Source organism: Lampetra planeri, chromosome 10 (assembly GCF_965212315.1).
Source record: "Lampetra planeri chromosome 10, kcLamPlan1.2.h2, whole genome shotgun sequence".
Lineage (NCBI taxonomy): Eukaryota > Metazoa > Chordata > Hyperoartia > Petromyzontiformes > Petromyzontidae > Lampetra > Lampetra planeri.
This window is the reverse complement of record NC_136116.1, coordinates 271,320-294,525: the sequence shown is the minus strand read 5'-3', so window position 1 is coordinate 294,525 and position 23,206 is coordinate 271,320. Positions and strand designations below refer to the sequence as shown.

General features: G+C 42.5%; 1 protein-coding gene across 3 annotated transcripts in view; it reads right to left on the bottom strand.

Annotated features, from left to right (window-relative positions):
* Nucleotides 1-23,206, bottom strand: part of LOC144720782 (amine oxidase [flavin-containing] B-like) — a 77,761-nt gene that overhangs the window by 12,056 nt on the left and 42,499 nt on the right. For 2 of the 3 annotated variants that reach the window (XM_078597818.1, XM_078597821.1), the window contains exons 7-10: nucleotides 19,653-19,805; nucleotides 14,655-14,814; nucleotides 13,905-14,049; nucleotides 13,063-13,120 (exon numbers count right to left, since the gene is read on the bottom strand). In XM_078597818.1, the coding sequence (XP_078453944.1) occupies nucleotides 13,063-13,120; nucleotides 13,905-14,049; nucleotides 14,655-14,814; nucleotides 19,653-19,805 (516 nt within the window). The remainder of the gene's footprint in view (nucleotides 1-13,062; nucleotides 13,121-13,904; nucleotides 14,050-14,654; nucleotides 14,815-19,652; nucleotides 19,806-23,206) is intronic. The other variant, XM_078597819.1, reaches the window with a different exon arrangement.

The following is a 23,206-nucleotide window of genomic DNA, read 5'->3' as shown; positions in this document are numbered from 1 at the left end:
CATAGCCTGGTCGATTACATATTTCAAAGATTGCTCAGTTAGAATTTAAGTGTGAAAATTCCAAAGAGAGACAAAACATAAAACAAGAGGAACGGAGACACACAGACAGAGCAGAACATAAGAACGACAAAAAACGAGTGGAGACAGAAAAAATACACTAAATACACAGGCAGAGAGAGAAAACAAAAAACCCAGAGAGAGAGAAAAAGATAAACTTGAAACTTCCCCGTAGAAGTGGTTCGATCTTAAATTTGGAGCTTTCGTGACTGCAGGAATTACTCTTTGGTTCTTTCGGTAAAGTCACGTATGAAGATAAAATAATAAATTAAATAATAGCATACGACGTTTCGATTGCAACACAAGCAATCATCATCAGGTATAAATGAAATAGCAACAAAAATCTAACCAGAAAACTATAGACAGACATATAAGCAGACAGATATCACCAAGATACATAGAGAGAGTAACACAGACACAGAGAGGGAGATCGTCTCTGTGACGAGGCCCCAAATAGACAGAGGGGGGCGGGGGCGGAGAGAGGGAGGGGTTAGAGAAAAAACTAACATGTCAATGAGTGCGGCGACGCGTGGTCAATTACGCAAGCTTGAACATTAGGAAAGAGGGAGAAAGAACACACTAAATTAAATAACCTAGCAAAATATCGAAGTGTTATGTAATACAACACAGAGAGTCGGTCAACACACAATTAACGCATAGCCTGGTCGATTACGTATTTCAAAGATTGCTAAGTTAGAATTTAAGTGTGAAAATTCCAAAGAGAGACAAAACATAAAACAAGAGGAACGGAGACACACAGACAGAGCAGAACATAAGAACGACAAAAAACGAGTGGAGACAGAAAAAATACACTAAATACACAGGCAGAGAGAGAAAACAAAAAACCCAGAGAGAGAGAAAAAGATAAACTTGAAACATCCCCGTAGAAGTGGTTCGATCTTAAATTTGGAGCTTTCGTGACTGCAGGAATTACTCTTTGGTTCTTTCGGTAAAGTCACGTATAAAGATAAAATAACAAATTAAATAATAGCATACGACGTTTCGATTGCAACACAAGCAATCATCATCAGGTATAAATGAAATAGCAACAAAAATCTAACCAGAAAACTATAGATAGACATATAAGCAGACAGATATCACCAAGATACATAGAGAGAGTAACACAGACACAGAGAGGGAGATCGTCTCTGTGGCGAGGCCCCAAATAGACAGAGGGGGGCGGGGGCGGGGGCGGAGAGAGGGAGGGGTTAGAGAAAAAACTAACATGTCAATGAGTGCGGCGACGCGTGGTCAATTACGCAAGCTTGAACATTAGGAAAGAGGGAGAAAGAACGCACTAAATTAAATAACCTAGCAAAATATCGACATGGTATGTAATACAACACAGAGAGTCGGTCAACACACAATTAACGCATAGCCTGGTCGATTACATATTTCAAAGATTGCTCAGTTAGAATTTAAGTGTGAAAATTCCAAAGAGAGACAAAACATAAAACAAGAGGAACGGAGACACACAGACAGAGCAGAACATAAGAACGACAAAAAACGAGTGGAGACAGAAAAAATACACTAAATACACAGGCAGAGAGAGAAAACAAAAAACCCAGAGAGAGAGAAAAAGATAAACTTGAAACTTCCCCGTAGAAGTGGTTCGATCTTAAATTTGGAGCTTTCGTGACTGCAGGAATTACTCTTTGGTTCTTTCGGTAAAGTCACGTATGAAGATAAAATAATAAATTAAATAATAGCATACGACGTTTCGATTGCAACACAAGCAATCATCATCAGGTATAAATGAAATAGCAACAAAATCTAACCAGAAAACTATAGACAGACATATAAGCAGACAGATATCACCAAGATACATAGAGAGAGTAACACAGACACAGAGAGGGAGATCGTCTCTGTGACGAGGCCCCAAATAGACAGAGGGGGCAGGGGCGGAGAGAGGGAGGGGTTAGAGAAAAAACTAACATGTCAATGAGTGCGGCGACGCGTGGTCAATTACGCAAGCTTAAACATTAGGAAAGAGGGAGAAAGAACACACTAAATTAAATAACCTAGCAAAATATCGGAATGGTATGTAATACAACACAGAGAGTCGGTCAACACACAATTAACGCATAGCCTGGTCGATTACGTTTTTCAAAGATTGCTAAGTTAGAATTTAAGTGTGAAAATTCCAAAGAGAGATGAAACATAAAACAAGAGGAACAGAGACACACAGACAGAGCAGAACATAAGAATGAGAAAAAACGAGTGGAGACAGAAAAAATACACTCAATACACAGGCAGAGAGAGAAAACAAAAAACCCAGAGAGAGAGAAAAAGATAAACTTGAAACTTCCCTGTAGAAGTGGTTCGATCTTAAATGTGGAGCTTTCGTGACTGCAGGAATTACTCTTTGGTTCTTTCGGTAAAGTCACGTATAAAGATAAAATAATTAATTAAATAACAGCATACGACGTTTCGATTGCAACACAAGCAATCATCATCAGGTATAAATGAAATAGCAACAAAAATCTAACCAGAAAACTATAGATAGACATATAAGCAGACAGATATTACCAAGATACATAGAGAGAGTAACACAGACACAGAGAGGGAGATCGTCTCTGTGGCGAGGCCCCAAATAGACAGAGGGGGGCGGGGGCGGGGGAGGAGAGAGGGAGGGGTTAAAGAAAAAACTAACATGTCAATGAGTGCGGCGACGCGTGGTCAATTACGCAAGCTTGAACATTAGGAAAGAGGGAGAAAGAACACACTAAATTAAATAACCTAGCAAAATATCGACATGGTATGTAATACAACACAGAGAGTCGGTCAGCACACAATTAACGCATAGCCTGGTCGATTACATATTTCAAAGATTGCTCAGTTAGAATTTAAGTGTGAAAATTCCAAAGAGAGACAAAACATAAAACAAGAGGAACGGAGACACACAGACAGAGCAGAACATAAGAACGACAAAAAACGAGTGGAGACAGAAAAAATACACTAAATACACAGGCAGAGAGAGAAAACAAAAAACCCAGAGAGAGAGAAAAAGATAAACTTGAAATTTCCCCGTAGAAGTGGTTCGGTCTTAAATTTGGAGCTTTCGTGACTGCAGGAATTACTCTTTGGTTATTTCGGTAAAGTCACGTATGAAGATAAAATAATAAATTAAATAATAGCATACGACGTTTCGATTGCAACACAAGCAATCATCATCAGGTATAAATGAAATAGCAACAAAAATCTAACCAGAAAACTATAGACAGACATATAAGCAGACAGATATCACCAAGATACATAGAGAGAGTAACACAGACACAGAGAGGGAGATCGTCTCTGTGGTGAGGCCCCAAATAGACAGAGGGGGCGGGGGCGGAGAGAGGGAGGGGTTAGAGAAAAAACTAACGTCAATGAGTGCGGCGACGCGTGGTCAATTACGCAAGCTTGAACATTAGGAAAGAGGGAGAAAGAACACACTAAATTAAATAACCTAGCAAAATATCGAAATGTTATGTAATACAACACAGAGAGTCGGTCAACACACAATTAACGCATAGCCTGGTCGATTACGTTTTTCAAAGATTGCTAAGTTAGAATTTAAGTGTGAAAATTCCAAAGAGAGATGAAACATAAAACAAGAGGAACAGAGACACACAGACAGAGCAGAACATAAGAATGAGAAAAAACGAGTGGAGACAGAAAAAATACACTCAATACACAGGCAGAGAGAGAAAACAAAAAACCCAGAGAGAGAGAAAAAGATAAACTTGAAACTTCCCTGTAGAAGTGGTTCGATCTTAAATGTGGAGCTTTCGTGACTGCAGGAATTACTCTTTGGTTCTTTCGGTAAAGTCACGTATAAAGATAAAATAATAAATTAAATAACAGCATACGACGTTTCGATTGCAACACAAGCAATCATCATCAGGTATAAATGAAATAGCAACAAAAATCTAACCAGAAAACTATAGATAGACATATAAGCAGACAGATATCACCAAGATACATTGAGAGAGTAACACAGACACAGAGAGGGAGATCGTCTCTGTGGCGAGGCCCCAAATAGACAGAGGGGGGCAGGGGCGGGGGCGGAGAGAGGGAGGGGTTAGAGAAAAAACTAACATGTCAATGAGTGCGGCGACGCGTGGTCAATTACGCAAGCTTGAACATTAGGAAAGAGGGAGAAAGAACACACTAAATTAAATAACCTAGCAAAATATCGAAATGGTATGTAATACAACACAGAGAGTCGGTCAACACACAATTAACGCATAGCCTGGTCGATTACATATTTTAAAGATTGCTCAGTTACAATTTAAGCGTGAAAATTCCAAAGAGAGACAAAACATAAAACAAGAGGAACGGAGACACACAGACAGAGCAGAACATAAGAACGACAAAAAACGAGTGGAGACAGAAAAAATACACTAAATACACAGGCAGAGAGAGAAAACAAAAAACCCAGAGAGAGAGAAAAAGATAAACTTGAAACTTCCCCGTAGAAGTGGTTCGATCTTAAATTTGGAGCTTTCGTGACTGCAGGAATTACTCTTTGGTTCTTTCGGTAAAGTCACGTATAAAGATAAAATAATAAATTAAATAATAGCATACGACGTTTCGATTGCAACACAAGCAATCATCATCAGGTATAAATGAAATAGCAACAAAAATCTAACCAGAAAACTATAGACAGACATATAAGCAGACAGATATCACCAAGATACATAGAGAGAGTAACACAGACACAGAGAGGGAGATCGTCTCTGTGGCGAGGCCCCAAATAGACAGAGGGGGGCGGGGGCGGAGAGAGGGAGGGGTTAGAGAAAAAACGAACATGTCAATGAGTGCGGTGACGCGTGGTCAATTACGCAAGCTTGAACATTAGGAAAGAGGGAGAAAGAACACACTAAATTAAATAACCTAGCAAAATATCGAAATGGTATGTAATACAACACAGAGAGTCGGTCAACACACAATTAACGCATAGCCTGGTCGATTACATATTTCAAAGATTGCTAAGTTACAATTTAAGTGTGAAAATTCCAAAGAGAGACAAAACATAAAACAAGAGGATCGGAGACACACAGACAGATCAGAACATAAGAACGACAAAAAACGAGTGGAGACAGAAAAAATACACTAAATACACAGGCAGAGAGAGAAAACAAAAAACCCAGAGAGAGAGAAAAAGATAAACTTGAAACTTCCCCGTAGAAGTGGTTCGATCTTAAATTTGGAGCTTTCGTGACTGCAGGAGTTACTCTTTGGTTCTTTCGGTAAAGTCACGTATAAAGATAAAATAATAAATTAAATAATAGCATACGACGTTTCGATTGCAACACAAGCAATCATCATCAGGTATAAATGAAATAGCAACAAAAATCTAACCACAAAATTATAGACAGACATATAAGCAGACAAATATCACCAAGATACATAGAGAGAGTAACACAGACACGGAGAGGGAGATCGTCTCTGTGGCGAGGCCCCAAATAGACAGAGGGGGGGGGGGGGCGGGGGCAGAGAGAGAGAGGGGTAGAGAAAAAACTAACATGTCAATGAGTGCGGCGACGCGTGGTCAATTACGCAAGCTTGAACATTAGGAAAGAGGGAGAAAGAACACACTAAATTAAATAACCTAGCAAAATATCGAATTGGTATGTAATACAACACAGAGAGTCGGTCAACACACAATTAACGCATAGCCTGGTCGATTACATATTTCAAAGATTGCTCAGTTACAATTTAAGTGTGAAAATTCCAAAGAGAGCTAAAACATAAAACAAGAGGAACGGAGACACACAGACAGAGCAGAACATAAGAACGACAAAAAACGAGTGGAGACAGAAAAAATACACTAAATACACAGGCAGAGAGAGAAAACAAAAAAACCCAGAGAAAGAGAAAAAGATAAACTTGAAACTTCCCCGTAGAAGTGGTTCGATCTTAAATTTGGAGCTTTCGTGACTGCAGGAATTACTCTTTGGTTCTATCGGTAAAGTCACGTATAAAGATAAAATAATAAATTAAATAATAGCATACGACGTTTCGATTGCAACACAAGCAATCACCATCAGGTATAAATGAAATAGCAACAAAAATCTAACCAGAAAACTATAGACAGACATATAAGCAGACAGATATCACCAAGATACATAGAGAGAGTAACACAGACACAGAGAGGGAGATCGTCTCTGTGGCGAGGCCCCAAATAGACAGAGGGGGGCGGGGGCGGAGAGAGGGAGGGGTTAGAGAAAAAACGAACATGTCAATGAGTGCGATGACGCGTGGTCAATTACGCAAGCTTGAACATTAGGAAAGAGAGAGAAAGAACACACTAAATAAAATAACCTAGCAAAATATCGAAATGTTATGTAATACAACACAGAGAGTCGGTCAACACACAATTAACGCATAGCCTGGTCGATTACGTATTTCAAATATTGCTAAGTTAGAATTTAACTGTGAAAATTCCAAAGAGAGACAAAACATAAAACAAGAGGAACGGAGACACACAGACAGAGCAGAACATAAGAACGACAAAAAACGAGTGGAGACAGAAAAAATACACTAAATACACAGGTAGAGAGAGAAAACAAAAAAACCCAGAGAGAGAGAAAAAGATAAACTTGAAACTTCCCCGTAGAAGTGGTTCGATCTTAAATTTGGAGCTTTCGTGACTGCAGGAATTACTCTTTGGTTCTTTCGGTGAAGTCACGTATAAAGATAAAATCATTAATTAAAAAACTGCATACGACGTTTCGATTGCAACACAAGCAATCATCATCAGGTATAAATGAAATAGCAACAAAAATCTAACCAGAAAATTATAGACAGACATATAAGCAGACAAATATCACCAAGATACATAGAGAGAGTAACACAGACACAGAGAGGGAGATCGTCTCTGTGGCGAGGCCCCAAATAGACAGAATGGGGGGGGCGGGGGCAGAGAGAGAGAGGGGTAGAGAAAAAACTAACATGTCAATGAGTGCGGTGACGCGTGGTCAATTACGCAAGCTTGAACATTAGGAAAGAGGGAGAAAGAACACACTAAATTAAATAACCTAGCAAAATATCGAAATGTTATGTAATACAACACAGAGAGTCGGTCAACACACAATTAACGCATAGCCTGGTCGATTACGTATTTCAAAGATTGCTAAGTTAGAATTTAAGTGTGAAAATTCCAAAGAGAGACAAAACATAAAACAAGATGAACGGAGACACACATACAGAGCAGAACATAAGAATGACAAAAAACGAGTGGAGACAGAAAAAATACACTAAATACACAGGCAGAGAGAGAAAACAAAAAACCCAGAGAGAGAGAAAAAGATAAACTTGAAACTTCCCTGTAGAAATGGTTCGATCTTAAATTTGGAGCTTTCGTGACTGCAGGAATTACTCTTTGGTTCTTTCGGTAAAGTCACGTATAGAGATAAAATAATTAATTTAATAACAGCATACGACGTTTCGATTGCAACACAAGCAATCATCATCAGGTATAAATGAAATAGCAACAAAAATCTAACCAGAAAACTATAGACAGACATATTAGCAGACAGATATCACCAAGATAAATAGAGAGAGTAACACAGACACAGAGAGGGAGATCGTCTCTGTGGCGAGGCCCCAAATAGACAGAGGGGGAGGCGGGGGCGGAGAGAGGGAGGGGTTAGAGAAAAAACTAACATGTCAATGAGTGCGGCGACGCGTGGTCAATTACGCAAGCTTGAACATTAGGAAAGAGGGAGAAAGAACACACTAAATTAAATAACCTTGCAAAATATCGAAATGTTATGTAATACAACACAGAGAGTCGGTCAACACACAATTAACGCATAGCCTGGTCGATTACATATTTCAAAGATTGCTAAGTTAGAATTTAAGTGTGAAAATTCCAAAGAGAGACAAAACATAAAACAAGATGAACGGAGACACACAGACATAGCAGAACATAAGAACGACAAAAAACGAGTGGAGACAGAAAAAATACACTAAATACACAGGCAGAGAGAGAAAACAAAAAACCCAGAGAGAGAGAAAAAGATAAACTTGAAACTTCCCCGTAGAAGTGGTTCGATCTTAAATTTGGAGCTTTCGTGACTGCAGGAATTACTCTTTGGTTCTTTCGGTGAAGTCACGTATAAAGATAAAATAATTAATTAAATAACTGCATACGACGTTTCGATTGCAACACAAGCAATCATCGTCAGGTATAAATGAAATAGCAACAAAATCTAACCAGAAAACTATAGACAGACATATAAGCAGACAAATATCACCAAGATACATAGAGAGAGTAACACAGACACAGAGAGGGAGATCGTCTCTGTGGCGAGGCCCCAAATAGACAGAATGGGGGGGGCGGGGGCAGAGAGAGAGAGGGGTAGAGAAAAAACTAACATGTCAATGAGTGCGGCGACGCGTGGTCAATTACGCAAGCTTGAACATTAGGAAAGAGGGAGAAAGAACACACTAAATTAAATAACCTAGCAAAATATCGAAATGTTATGTAATACAACACAGAGAGTCGGTCAACACACAATTAACGCATAGCCTGGTCGATTACGTATTTCAAAGATTGCTAAGTTAGAATTTAAGTGTGAAAATTCCAAAGAGAGACAAAACATAAAACAAGATGAACGGAGACACACATACAGAGCAGAACATAAGAATGACAAAAAACGAGTGGAGACAGAAAAAATACACTAAATACACAGGCAGAGAGAGAAAACAAAAAACCCAGAGAGAGAGAAAAAGATAAACTTGAAACTTCCCTGTAGAAATGGTTCGATCTTAAATTTGGAGCTTTCGTGACTGCAGGAATTACTCTTTGGTTCTTTCGGTAAAGTCACGTATAGAGATAAAATAATTAATTTAATAACAGCATACGACGTTTCGATTGCAACACAAGCAATCATCATCAGGTATAAATGAAATAGCAACAAAAATCTAACCAGAAAACTATAGACAGACATATTAGCAGACAGATATCACCAAGATAAATAGAGAGAGTAACACAGACACAGAGAGGGAGATCGTCTCTGTGGCGAGGCCCCAAATAGACAGAGGGGGAGGCGGGGGCGGAGAGAGGGAGGGGTTAGAGAAAAAACTAACATGTCAATGAGTGCGGCGACGCGTGGTCAATTACGCAAGCTTGAACATTAGGAAAGAGGGAGAAAGAACACACTAAATTAAATAACCTTGCAAAATATCGAAATGTTATGTAATACAACACAGAGAGTCGGTCAACACACAATTAACGCATAGCCTGGTCGATTACATATTTCAAAGATTGCTAAGTTAGAATTTAAGTGTGAAAATTCCAAAGAGAGACAAAACATAAAACAAGATGAACGGAGACACACAGACATAGCAGAACATAAGAACGACAAAAAACGAGTGGAGACAGAAAAAATACACTAAATACACAGGCAGAGAGAGAAAACAAAAAACCCAGAGAGAGAGAAAAAGATAAACTTGAAACTTCCCCGTAGAAGTGGTTCGATCTTAAATTTGGAGCTTTCGTGACTGCAGGAATTACTCTTTGGTTCTTTCGGTGAAGTCACGTATAAAGATAAAATAATTAATTAAATAACTGCATACGACGTTTCGATTGCAACACAAGCAATCATCGTCAGGTATAAATGAAATAGCAACAAAATCTAACCAGAAAACTATAGACAGACATATAAGCAGACAGATATCACCAAGATACATAGAGAGAGTAACACAGACACAGAGAGGGAGATCGTCTCTGTGGCGAGGCCCCAAATAGACAGAGGGGGGCGGGGGCGGAGAGAGGGAGGGGTTAGAGAAAAAACGAACATGTCAATGAGTGCGATGACGCGTGGTCAATTACGCAAGCTTGAACATTAGGAAAGAGAGAGAAAGAACACACTAAATAAAATAACCTAGCAAAATATCGAAATGTTATGTAATACAACACAGAGAGTCGGTCAACACACAATTAACGCATAGCCTGGTCGATTACGTATTTCAAAGATTGCTAAGTTAGAATTTAACTGTGAAAATTCCAAAGAGAGACAAAACATAAAACAAGAGGAACGGAGACACACAGACAGAGCAGAACATAAGAACGACAAAAAACGAGTGGAGACAGAAAAAATACACTAAATACACAGGTAGAGAGAGAAAACAAAAAAACCCAGAGAGAGAGAAAAAGATAAACTTGAAACTTCCCCGTAGAAGTGGTTCGATCTTAAATTTGGAGCTTTCGTGACTGCAGGAATTACTCTTTGGTTCTTTCGGTGAAGTCACGTATAAAGATAAAATCATTAATTAAAAAACTGCATACGACGTTTCGATTGCAACACAAGCAATCATCATCAGGTATAAATGAAATAGCAACAAAAATCTAACCAGAAAATTATAGACAGACATATAAGCAGACAAATATCACCAAGATACATAGAGAGAGTAACACAGACACAGAGAGGGAGATCGTCTCTGTGGCGAGGCCCCAAATAGACAGAGGGGGGGGGGGGCGGGGGCAGAGAGAGAGAGGGGTAGAGAAAAAACTAACATGTCAATGAGTGCGGCGACGCGTGGTCAATTACGCAAGCTTGAACATTAGGAAAGAGGGAGAAAGAACACACTAAATTAAATAACCTAGCAAAATATCGAAATGTTATGTAATACAACACAGAGAGTCGGTCAACACACAATTAACGCATAGCCTGGTCGATTACGTATTTCAAAGATTGCTAAGTTAGAATTTAAGTGTGAAAATTCCAAAGAGAGACAAAACATAAAACAAGATGAACGGAGACACACATACAGAGCAGAACATAAGAATGACAAAAAACGAGTGGAGACAGAAAAAATACACTAAATACACAGGCAGAGAGAGAAAACAAAAAACCCAGAGAGAGAGAAAAAGATAAACTTGAAACTTCCCTGTAGAAATGGTTCGATCTTAAATTTGGAGCTTTCGTGACTGCAGGAATTACTCTTTGGTTCTTTCGGTGAAGTCACGTATAAAGATAAAATAATTAATTAAATAACTGCATACGACGTTTCGATTGCAACACAAGCAATCATCATCAGGTATAAATGAAATAGCAACAAAATCTAACCAGAAAACTATAGACAGACATATAAGCAGACAGATATCACCAAGATACATAGAGAGAGTAACACAGACACAGAGAGGGAGATTGTCTCTGTGGCGAGGCCCCAAATAGACAGGGGGGGGGGGGCGGGGGCGGAGAGAGAGAGGGGTTAGAGAAAAAATTAACATGTCAATGAGTGCGGCGACGTGTGGTCAATTACGCAAGCTTGAACATTAGGAAAGAGGGAGAAAGAACACACTAAATTAAATAACCTAGCAAAATATCGAAATGTTACGTAATACAACACAGAGAGTCGGTCAACACACAATTAATGCATAGCCTGGTCAATTACGTATTTCAAAGATTGCTCAGTTAGAATTTAAGTGTGAAAATTCCAAAGAGAGACAAAACATAAAACAAGATGAACGGAGACACACAGACAGAGCAGAACATAAGAACGACAAAAAACGAGTGTAGACAGAAAAAATACACTAAATACACAGGCAGAGAGAGAAAACAAAAAACCCAGAGAGAGAAAAAAAGATAAACTTGAAACTTCCCCGTAGAAGTGGTTCGATCTGGGTTTTTTGTTTTCTCTCTCTGCCTGTGTATTTAGTGTATTTTTTCTGTCTCCACTCGTTTTTTGTCGTTCTTATGTTCTGCTCTGTCTGTGTGTCTCCGTTCCTCTTGTTTTATGTTTTGTCTCTCTTTGGAATTTTCACACTTAAATTCTAACTTAGCAATCTTTGAAATACGTAATCGACCAGGCTATGCGTTAATTGTGTGTTGACCGACTCTCTGTGTTGTATTACATAACATTTCGATATTTTGCTAGGTTATTTAATTTAGTATCTTCTTTCTCCCTCTTTCCTAATGTTCAAGCTTGCGTAATTGACCACGCGTCGCCGCACTCATTGACATGTTAGTTTTTTCTCTAACCCCTCCCTCTCTCCGCCCCCGCCCCCCTCTGTCTATTTGGGGCCTCGCCACAGAGGCGATCTCCCTCTCTGTGTCTGTGTTACTCTCTCTATGTATCTTGGTGATATCTGTCTGCTTATATGTCTGTCTATAGTTTTCTGGTTAGATTTTTGTTGCTATTTCATTTATACCTGATGATGATTGCTTGTGTTGCAATCGAAACGTCGTATGCTATTATTTAATTTCTTTTTTTATCTTTATACGTGACTTTACCGAAAGAACCAAAGAGTTACGACATGTCACACGTGTAAAATATTCTTGGGATAGCCCGCACCTCCATATACCCCACAGGGTCTTGTTTTGCTTGTAAAAAGTGGTATACCCCACGGGTTATACGCGGGAAAATACGGTAAGTTGATTATCGCATGTGTGGTGGTCAAGGTTGACCACAGGCGCCACAACCTAGGGGAGGGGTACGTACCGGTCTGGACTGATCCGGACCGGTCGGGCAAAAAGGCGGTTGGAACCGCTCTGAGGGGAGGGGGCTGGCGAGAGCTGGGGCCCCGAGACACCCCCGCCCCTCAGAGAGGGGATATATAAGACGGCTCCCGGAGAGCTGGAGTCAGTCCATCTCATCTCAAGCTGAAGCAAGGAGCCGCCGGAGACCCTGGACCCCAAGCCCCGAGGATGTCGCCGGGACTGAGTGGGCTGCGGGTGGGGTGTTAAGCTTCCCTAGGCTAAGGAGCCGCAGGGTAGAGAAGGAGAGTAGTCAGAATAGCCCGGAGGCTGTACCTCCCTAGGTTGTGGGGATTGGGCTATTCCCCAGTGCGTCAGAATGTCTAGCTGTTATATAAAAAGCGTGTGGCCTCTAAAGAAGTCTCCGTCTCCTTCAAGATACTACACATGTAAAGCGCTCTGAGACACTGACATAAAAGAGGATACTCTTATCAAAATAAAATCATTACTCATCCAATAACAGACAAAAAGGCCACAAAACAAATATGGCATTGCACATTATGTTAGGTTTTATAAACAGTTGACCAGGTACCTGCAAAAACTCTGGCATCCCAAACATGTTGGCATAATGCTCAATCACCGCTTTCCTCCTGGGAAGGAAAAACACAAATGTTTATTGTCACTTAAAGCATCAAGAGAGTCAAAAATAAAATCCACATACCATTTACTCTACCCCATACCTGTAACAAGGCAGCTAATGAAAGAGTACAACACGTGTATACATACTACGGGTGTAACGATTCATCACCTTCCCCCCCGATAATTGAGGACCACGAGATAATTTCAGGATTTAGTATTTTTGGCTCTTCGACAATTTTTTTGGTCCTTTATCTTTTTGTTCTATCTCGTTCCTACGACGTAATAGCGCCGGCTCACGGAGGACCCCATTTGGAGGCCCCTGGAACCTGCTCATGGGTTCGAGAAGGGAGGCGCAGTCAGGGCGGAGCCAGGCCGCGCTGGTAGGATAAAAGGAGGCAAGAGCGGGAGCTCGAGGCTGCCAGTTCTGGGAGTGGACTCGTCTCGTCCTCGCTGCCGTCTTCGCTAGATATTGCGTTGCAGGATAGTTGTTGGCTATCTCAGTCAGCGCCGTCAGAGTTACATGGCTAGTGTTGTGTACAGGCTAGGTTAAGCGACTGTGGAGAGTGTGTGGACGAGACTGTGAATGTTGATAATAAAGGTGCCTCCTACAAACCTTGTCTCCGAATCACTGACACTACACACGCACGATGCGAAGCGTGTTTGTCAGTCCTACGAATCGATACCAATCGCCGAGATGAGGCATCGCTCCACCCCTAATTCACATGCACACAAGGACACAAGGGAGCACAGGTGCATGCACACAGCGAGCCCGCCCATTGGCACTCGGCACTGTACCTCTGCTCAGGGCTGAAGAGGCACATGGCTCGCGCCTTGTCTGCCTGGATGAAGCCCATGATGGCCGCGTGTTTCCCGTCCGGTTTCGTGTCGTCGATGCAGTACGATATTGGGCCCGAGTCGGACATGCATGATCCATTGAAGCCTTAAACAAATCACATTCACACAAGTCAGCATCACTTACTGAGCAGCATTCACTCCATCAACACCATCTTTGGGAAAATGACCTACACAATATAATAAGGTCGTCTGTTTTACTGTAGACGTGAAAACATTGTGACATGCTTTGAATAAGCTTAGGCCATTGTGTCTTGGCATCACAGTCAAAATTTGCCGATTTTTTTCATTACTGGAAAACTACTTAGGTGGGAAACTCATAGCAATCATTGCTCCCAACTGCAAAAACTTAAACTTAGTAAGACCCTTCTTGTTTACCTTTTCTCTACTTTGCACTCCTATTGTTGGTTGTACTGTTTGTTGTTGTAACTTGCTGACCCGCCCATACTGGACATAAGTGAAAATGAGCTTCATAACTCATCGGATTTCTCCATGATAAAGATTATAATTCTGAAAAGGTCTTAAGACTTTCCTAGGTAACACAACTATAATAAAAATAAATAATGGTCATAACCCCTTGATTTTAACTTGAACTTGAGGCTGTGTTAATGACAATTGAGGTAACATGGTGTCAGCCCAAACCGAAATACACGGCAAAAACACAATAAACAGTGTCTACTGATGTGGCCTCACCACGCTGCTTCCAGAAGCTTGTGCTGTAGAAGGTGATGGTCTTAATGATGGATCCCATCGGCATGCGCTGCACCAGCTGGCTCCTCAGGGGCGGCAGGGCCGGCTCAAAGTGCACCTTGTTTATGAGGGCGGTTGGGATTGCGCTGATTGCAAAACGTGCCTGTGTGACATGGTCAAACCAATTGAATTGTGTTTTCAAGGCCAGCACAACAATAATATTATTGTAACACTTGTTTAGCCAGAAAAGCCCCACTAAGTGCCTAGACTTTTTTCCTAGGATGCTCCTGCAAAGCATTTTGTTTCGCAGTAGGGGGCAATGATTTTGCTGTGTTAAATCTTAATTGAGTAATTTGCAGGGAATCTTTCAGCATTGGGATGCTGAGTAAAATTATTTACAAGATTTGAGGATACAACAATGACAACAACGACGACGAGAACAACAACAACAGACAAAGTGAGTTAATAAAAGCGTGTAAAAATGGCAGGGTCTTGATGGGGGTGAGGTAGCTCAGCACTGATAAATGTGTCAATGTGACTTGCATGAATTGTTTCCCTCATCCATAGAGAAATGTGAGCATGAGGAAGACGACGTTTTTGCCACCCAATAGTGGGCGAGTTACTGCTTGTCTATCCAAAGACGCCGCCTACGTTGGTCGTAATAAGCATCATGAGGTCATAAACTTTGAGTTTTAAGACCCTCGCTAAGATGTCATGTCTGTCTGGTGGCTTTTGGTTTGGATAAAGGTAAACCTGGATCTCCTTTCATTTGGGATTGCAAGTGAAGGTGATGAACAGATGGGGCGTGGCATATTGGCTGATGTATGTCATGGCATCCCGAGTCTTCTCATGCATGTATCTTGGTGGAGCTGTGTAATATTTGACAACTTATTAGTTTCATAATAGTAAACAATGAACCTGAGTTCTTAGCGAAAGATTCAATAAAATTGTACTTTGCCCGCGGCCTCGCCTAGATTGCTCAGCCAGAGGAGGTGACACATTGCCAGGCCGGGGGCTGGGCCGCTACCCCCCCCACCATCCCCCCGCCCGCGCTACAATAATACTATCTAAGCGCTATAATATTAGTATTTACCGAGCCTATAGTAGTAAGTGCACACATTGGGGTGGGGGGTAGAGAAGAAGACATGACACTTTGATGAATTTACCTCAACGTTGCATGTATTTTTTTTGCATTTGGAACGCGAATGAGAAATCCCCCCCACCCTCCACCGATGACGCGTGTGCGTTGCCTGGGGCAACCCCGAGCAGCTTGAGCGGGGCAGGGAAATAATTAAATAAAAACTCACTCAATTGTTAATTTCACTACTTTAAAGTTGACGGATGGGAAAACGAAATAGCCTATGCCCACCACGGGGCTTAGGGTGTGCTGCCTGGCAAAAATGTTTCGACTTAAACCACCCTGTTTGAGAGCCAAATCCCTCGCAAGTGCGCGTACGCAGATGGACAGACAGACGGACAGACAAAAATTTACTTTTATTTTTAAAATAGTTTAGTGGTGCGCACTGATGATATAATGTACCTGAGCTAAAATGGCAGTGTGCACCCTATTGTATGATAACCATTTTTAACACGTGGATATTTCACGAATCGGACGCATTGTTTCATTCAGAACTTGGAGTTGCAGAGTCACCGCTCCCAAATCCCTTGTATAATAGCCTGAACAGGAGAGCCTTGAGCTGCTGCTTAAAGGTGGACGGTGCTCGGATGCTGGATCTGTGCAGTGGGGGAGAGTTCCAGATGGCTGGTGCAGCTACGGAGAAATGCTATTCGATCAAGACAATGTGCGCTCTGGGCACGATGAGCAGGTTATTAGATGTACCCCATAGGATGCAGCGGTGAGCTCTAGTCAGTGGTGTAAGAAGCGTGGAGAGATATGGCAGGAGACCTTAAAAAAAATCTTGATTACACAGGATAGCAATTTTGTGATGTAGCCTTGATTTTATGGGGATCCAGTGCAAGGTTTTTAGTGAAGCCATGGAAAATGTATGGCTGCACCTTATGCCAAGGACGGCGCCTGACAGGTTGTTTTGAAACCGCTGTAGTTTGTCGAGGTATTTTTCAGAAGTACGAGCAAGGATAACGTTGCAATAATCAATGTGAGTGCCGATAAGTGCTACACGCCAGTATTTGCAGTGGGCAGATTTGTCACAAGGCCCTGCGATGGTGGTTATACCCCTTTATTATGTTGAACGCTTGGTTGTGGAGTCGGAATGTGGAGTTCAAGGTGATTGCGAGGATTTTCAGATGATTTGAAAGACCGATGGTGGAGCTAATGCTGAGTAGATTTTGAGCTGCCTGGTGCCTATGAAAAGAGCTATAGGTCTTTAGGAGTTTAATAGGAGGTTATTTATCCAATGCTGTAAGGTTGGGGTACAATTGGCAAGGTTGAGTGGAGCATGATGGGAAGTTAGAGTGAAATGTCATCAAACATCTTGATAAGTGTAGTCTCGCGAGAGTGGGCTGAGTGGCAGGTAGACTGCAGGGGGCAAAAACTGGGGGATGAAGTGATGGGATCTTTGATTCTGACAAGTTCGAGGCATTCATGAAGTTTGGAAGTGGTTGATACGTTGATAATGGGGTGGTAGTTTGCAGGGACTTCAGGGTTGGAGCTGGGTTTCTTTAGTTGAGGTGTCACTTGGCATAGTTAAAGTGACAGGGGAAAAATACCGGACTGAAAGGAGGCACGAGTAAGATGAGAAACCATTATTGCAACACACCGGTGTGCTGAAGCAGCAATACATTGGCACGTTTGTTCACGTGGCTACGTCATGAATTGACAGTGTTGGGTGCATTAGGGTTAACGACACATTTTACTTCAGCTATCTCAAGTTACAGGCCCATCTCACTTCTATCGAGGATATACACATTTATGGAGCGCATGGTGCTCACACGCATCGCGCCCACAGTTAAGCCACACTTGCCTGTCGAACAAGCCGGCTTTCGACCTGCCAGAAACTGCTGTGAGCAGGTCCTTTCCCTTACCAGCTACATCAAAGCTGGATTCCAGCGAAAAAAAAAAAACGGTACCGCCATGATAGACCTCTCATCCGCCTATGACACTGTCTGGAGACATGAGCTCCTACTCAAGGCAGTGTGCATCATCAAGTGCCATTCAACACTGAATCTGCTAAACTCGATGCTCAGCAACTGAAACTTCTAGGTACACCTTTCCAGTAACACAAACCATACAAAAAATGGCAACGACAACTTACCTCAAGAATCGGTACTCCGATCCTGTTTAACATTTTCACCAGCGACTTACCAAAGACATCATCCCGCAAATTTGTCTATGCGGAACGACATAGAAATGGCTACTCAGGAAACAAACCTGAAGTCTATTAGTGACAGACTGACAGAAGACTTGTCTGTATTAGAAGACCACTTCCGAAGGTCGAGATTACGGCTGAATCCATCCAAAACGACTGTCTCAATCCACAATCTCAATAATTGTAATATAAATGCTGTCAAAAATAATATAATATTTTGCGACATAGAATTGTAATGTATTACTTACTGTTAGTAGCTCAGCTTATTGGAGAATATATTTAGTATACTGATGATACTATGTAACTTATACTTTAGTTGTTTACGTGGTGGTTTAATTACTGCAGCTACATACTATTAACATTCCTTCCCTTTTTATGTTACCCCTATCCCCTCCCTTTGATGCTAATCCTGCATAATGCACGGGCATAATGACTTTAAACCCCCCGCCAAACCTCTACGCATTTCACAAGTAGTACTAATCGCATATCTGCATTTCCCATAAATATGCTAAATTCCTCTTGATATGCAAATTATTTCGTCAAGGCGCTCTTCGCCCCTCCATCCCAGCTTAAATAGTCGCCCCAAGCCTGGAGTGTGTTATTCAGACTCTGTCTTCTCGACAGACCTGTTCTCCACCTGAGGACGGCTGCTTGCGATGTGGCCGAAACGTAGTGAGAATTATTTTATAATGTTTTATTTTTATTATTTTATTATTTCCATTCTACGTGACTTTACCGAAAGAACCAAGAAGATGAATCCCTGCAGTCACGAAAGCTTTAAATATAAATCGACCACCATATCGCAAACAAATGAATCCTACGCCCGCTCTCCGGTGGACTGAGCAGTCGCGCTACTCCCGAAGCTATCGCATGGCTCACAGACTTAAACGTGGACTGTGATTTAAACATACTTCCCATATGCTAGAAGAAGATCCAAAAATCAAGTATGGTACATATTTGTGTTTGATTGGAGACTGATGCATTAGAGAGCAATCTCAAACCATTTAACAATTGTTGTTTTGCTGGTAGTTACAACCATAATTGCCACAATTATGGCAACTGCTGATGATGCTGAAGAAGGATCTGACCCAAACATCAATTATGAATCACATTTAGTCACGAAAACCTACGAGTTAAATTTACAATGAAGGCTTCCTTAATGGGCTACCTTGTTTGCTAATTTAAGTTACATGGCTTCATTGCTTTGTCATTATTCTGCCTTGCCATGGATTGAGGGATTTTTGTATGCGATTCTATTTAGTACGTCCTCCAAAGGGTGCTGGGTGAAATAATGCATTGCAAAATTGAGTGAGGTAGTGGCAGATTTGGCAGACCTTCATTGAATTGGCCATGGCTGCTGATAAACGATTTAAACTAAACAGTATTTGATATTTTACCAGGTCAGGCCCACTGAGCTGTATAGCTCTTTTTCAGAAGTGACCTGGCCACAAATGATAGCTCAACCAAGTTGCTTATCATGTGAAAATTTATAGCAGCTAAATACTTTAAATGCATATTTCTAAATGTGTAGGGAAAAACCGGAGGACCCAGAGCAAAATCCACATGACCACGGGGAGAACATACAACTTCCAAATATACAGCCATCAGAGTAGGGATTGACCCAACGACCTCCTGCATACCAGGCAAGGTAGTTAACATCTTGCCACCGTGACAGCTCCTCCAGTGTGGTAGTGTAAAGTGTGAAGCATCTTACTTTGTACCGGTCTCCCTGCACCGTGGTGACCTGCACGCCCTCGTCCGTCTGGACGATACTGGCCACTACGTGCTTCAGCTTCAGGATGTCCCTGCTCACGCGATCTGCCAAACGCTCGCTCACGGTCTGCGCACCCAGCACAAACTTACTCTCCTGTGCGCAGACAGTCATAACATCCGCGTGTCATTCGTCATCGCATATGTCATAGGGTGGCAGGGTAGTTCAGTCGGAATCTCATGCCAGCAAGGAGAACATGGGCTCGATTTCTCACTCTGTGGAGTTTGAATATTCAACCCCTGTTCTTCATTTCCTCTGTGTTGCCCGATTGGTATTGGCCAAACATAACAATGTAGAAACATTTTCTACAAAATACTCGTTTGGGATTACACGTAGCAGTATCACCCCCAACTGTGAAAACTTGGCAGGACCACCCTGAAAAAGAGCCTTGAGACTCGGTGATGATTTCCTGGGTAAGCTAGCGTAATATGTGGAAGAATAAATTTTCTGCAGAGAACAAGAGACAGTGATTCCATTAAAGCGCTTGCGATGAGGTTAGATGGTATATACGGCTTTGACAATAATTACGTCTTGATCTTTGATTGATTGATCTTGATAGTTGCAGGTAATATGCAGCGATTGAAAAAAATGTCTAAAGGTATAATCGTACATTTCTTTTCATTGTCAAATTCAGCTTTCCAAAAACATCCTGCTCTTGTTACCCTTTTTTCATAAATTTGATTCCAAACTGCCTTCAGGAATTTCTCTCGACTCACTTATTTAGTGATATTGTCCAGTTGTGTCCATGAAACAATAATTTTATTTCGTTGAGTGACATTGTTGTACGTGAATTTTATTTTGCTCCGATTTACCCTGAATTTGCTGCCTTCTTTATTAAACGTGTAGTGGGTCAATAATTACAGTAGAGTCGCCTTTTGAGGCAACACGTATTTTTATTAACAAATAATCCCTAACACAAAGGGGTAATGGCCCCTTACACCCGATACGCCTCTCACTGGCTATTCTAACCCTTCTTAAGTGAAGCTTGGTCTTCAATGGTCTATAAGCTGGAGCTGACCCTTACCAAGGGTACGGCTCTGCACGTGGGCTCTTCTCTTCAGTCTTCACTGGTATAGCTTAGAGCCGACCCTTGCCAGGGGTACGGCTCTGTCCATCGGGCTCTTCTCTTCAGGAGGCTCTTGATCTTCAGGTGAACGACGACTCCTTGACCGTTCAGAGGTCCGGCATTTATATACCGTTGGCCCCTTGGGCCATAGTCCCTTGACACTGGGCTCAGTCACACTACCGCCCCCTATTGGCACGTGTGGGATACTACCGGCTGACAGCATGCGGAGTGCATAATAATCAGTCCCTCCAGAAAAACGCGATTATGCGATCGCAAGATTTCACGCAAAATCAGCCAAAGTCCGCATATTTATGCGGGGGGCGCGTTTTTTCAAATACGCCGCACTTTCGCCGCATAAATTGCAGATTTCCGCGCGCAAAATATGCGGGCTTGCATTATTTCATAATCCCCGCATTTTCGTTGCAAAAAGTCACATATATCTTAGCAGAAAGTTGAAAAATGTTGCGTTTACTTCACACAAGCGCAGCCATTTCCCCTGTTGCCATGGGAACGTTATGAAGTGACGTCACTCATTACGCGACATCATTGAAAAGCTGCAAACCCCGCGATGCCAATGAAACCATGATGAAGCCCGCAAATCTTTCTCATTTGCCAACAAACATAAGCGCAAAAGACCGCGCAAAGCAGTTCCCCAGTGTGTTACATGACAGTGGGGGCAAATTATTTTGCATAGCTACCTCTGTAAAACAGGAAGCACACATTTTATTTTTTAATATTTTATTTATTCATTTTTACAGAAGTTGTAGCATATTCATTTTGTAAAGCTACAGAACTTGTTCGACTCAATGTTTTGTAAGTTTGAGCCATCTGTTTGTTAAGGTCTGAAATAAAACAAGATGAGAACTTAAATATTCCCAGCACTTTCTGTGATGTAGTATGCTTGCTTATCATAGAAAGTAATAAGAAATGACTCTTTACATTAAAGTAGTAGCCTAGTGAATAGGGTGTTGGGGGAATCACTTTTTTTTTCTCTTTTTCATCAAACCGCAGTTTTTGCAAGTTCCCGCAATTTTTGCAAGTTCCCGCAATTTTTGCAAGTTCCCGCAATTTAATCGCATAAAATTGCATAAATATCCCGCATATTCCATCGCATTTTTTAAGAAAACGTGCCGCATAATCAACGATTTTTGCCCGCAACAATCACCAAAAAACTCCGCGTTTTTCTGGAGGGACTGAATAATACCTCTGTAATAAAGGACTCTTAGGCGATGTTGGTCTCCATCTGTCATTTATTGAGTTCTTGTCTCGCACCCCGCGATGTCCCCGGTCGGACCCGCACCTCTTCCGTCGCGTGCCCTCCGTACGCCGTTCGAGTCCTCCGCTCTCTCTCTCTGCAGCCACATCGCTGCCTGTGTGCCCCGCACACTCTGCAGCCACCCCGCTGCTCCGTGTAACTCCGCACACTCTGCAGCCACTTCGCTGCTCTGTGTGCCCCGCACACTCTGCAGCCACTCTGCTGCTCCGTGTGCTCCCGCACACTCTGCAGCCACTCCGCTGCTCCACGTACACCGCTGGCCGACGGTGCCGTGACTCCGACCACGTGGCAATTCGTGCCACCCCTCCGCCAGCACCCCGCGTGGCTTCTTCTATCTTTACTCTCTCTCGACTCCCGATCCCCTTCCGGTTCTCACCCTATATCCTTCTCCTCACGTGACCCTGACTCCTCCTCCTCCTCCTCACGTGACCCTGACTCCACCCCCACTCACCCCGACGACCAGGCTCCACCTCCCCTAATACTCCGGCCCGCGTGAGTGGTGCGGAGGCAGCGCCCACCCTGTCCTTGCTCGCATTACATGACCCCCCCCCCCCCTAATGAAAAACCCAGCCGTCCCCGGCTGCAACAGGACAAAATAATGCGAGCAACAATACAGCAATCAGCATCACAAGACAAACGGAGATTATAACAATAACAACAACAACAATAACAATTAACGAAAGGAAAGGGACTTGGAACGCGTGCGGGTCGCCGGCCCGTCCCGAACGGGGGGCAGCCACCGCACAGACCGCGACCGCGACAGGGTTTTAGCAGCGGCGGGATCGGAACCACCCGCCGCTGTTGGAGGCCTGTCAATTCCAAAGTCCCGTTCCCCTGAGAGACCCGTCGCCGGGGTCTCCTGCAAATGTGTCCGTGGCGGAGTTGTAGGGGCAGCGGGGTCAAGTGTCCCCGTCGCCGTGGTAGGCCCACCCAAAGCAGGAATCACTGTATCCGTCTGTGTCGCGACCGGTCCGTCTGTAGAAGGCACGACAGGCGCGCTTGCAGGTTGAACAGGCAAAGTCAGTGGCGCGTCGGATGCAACAGACACCGGCAAGGCAACATTAGGAGATGACGCATCCGTCCGCGGGGCCACGTAGGGTTTCAATCGAGACGTATGGACGTACCAGCGCCGCGATCCGAAACGAACACGTGCGG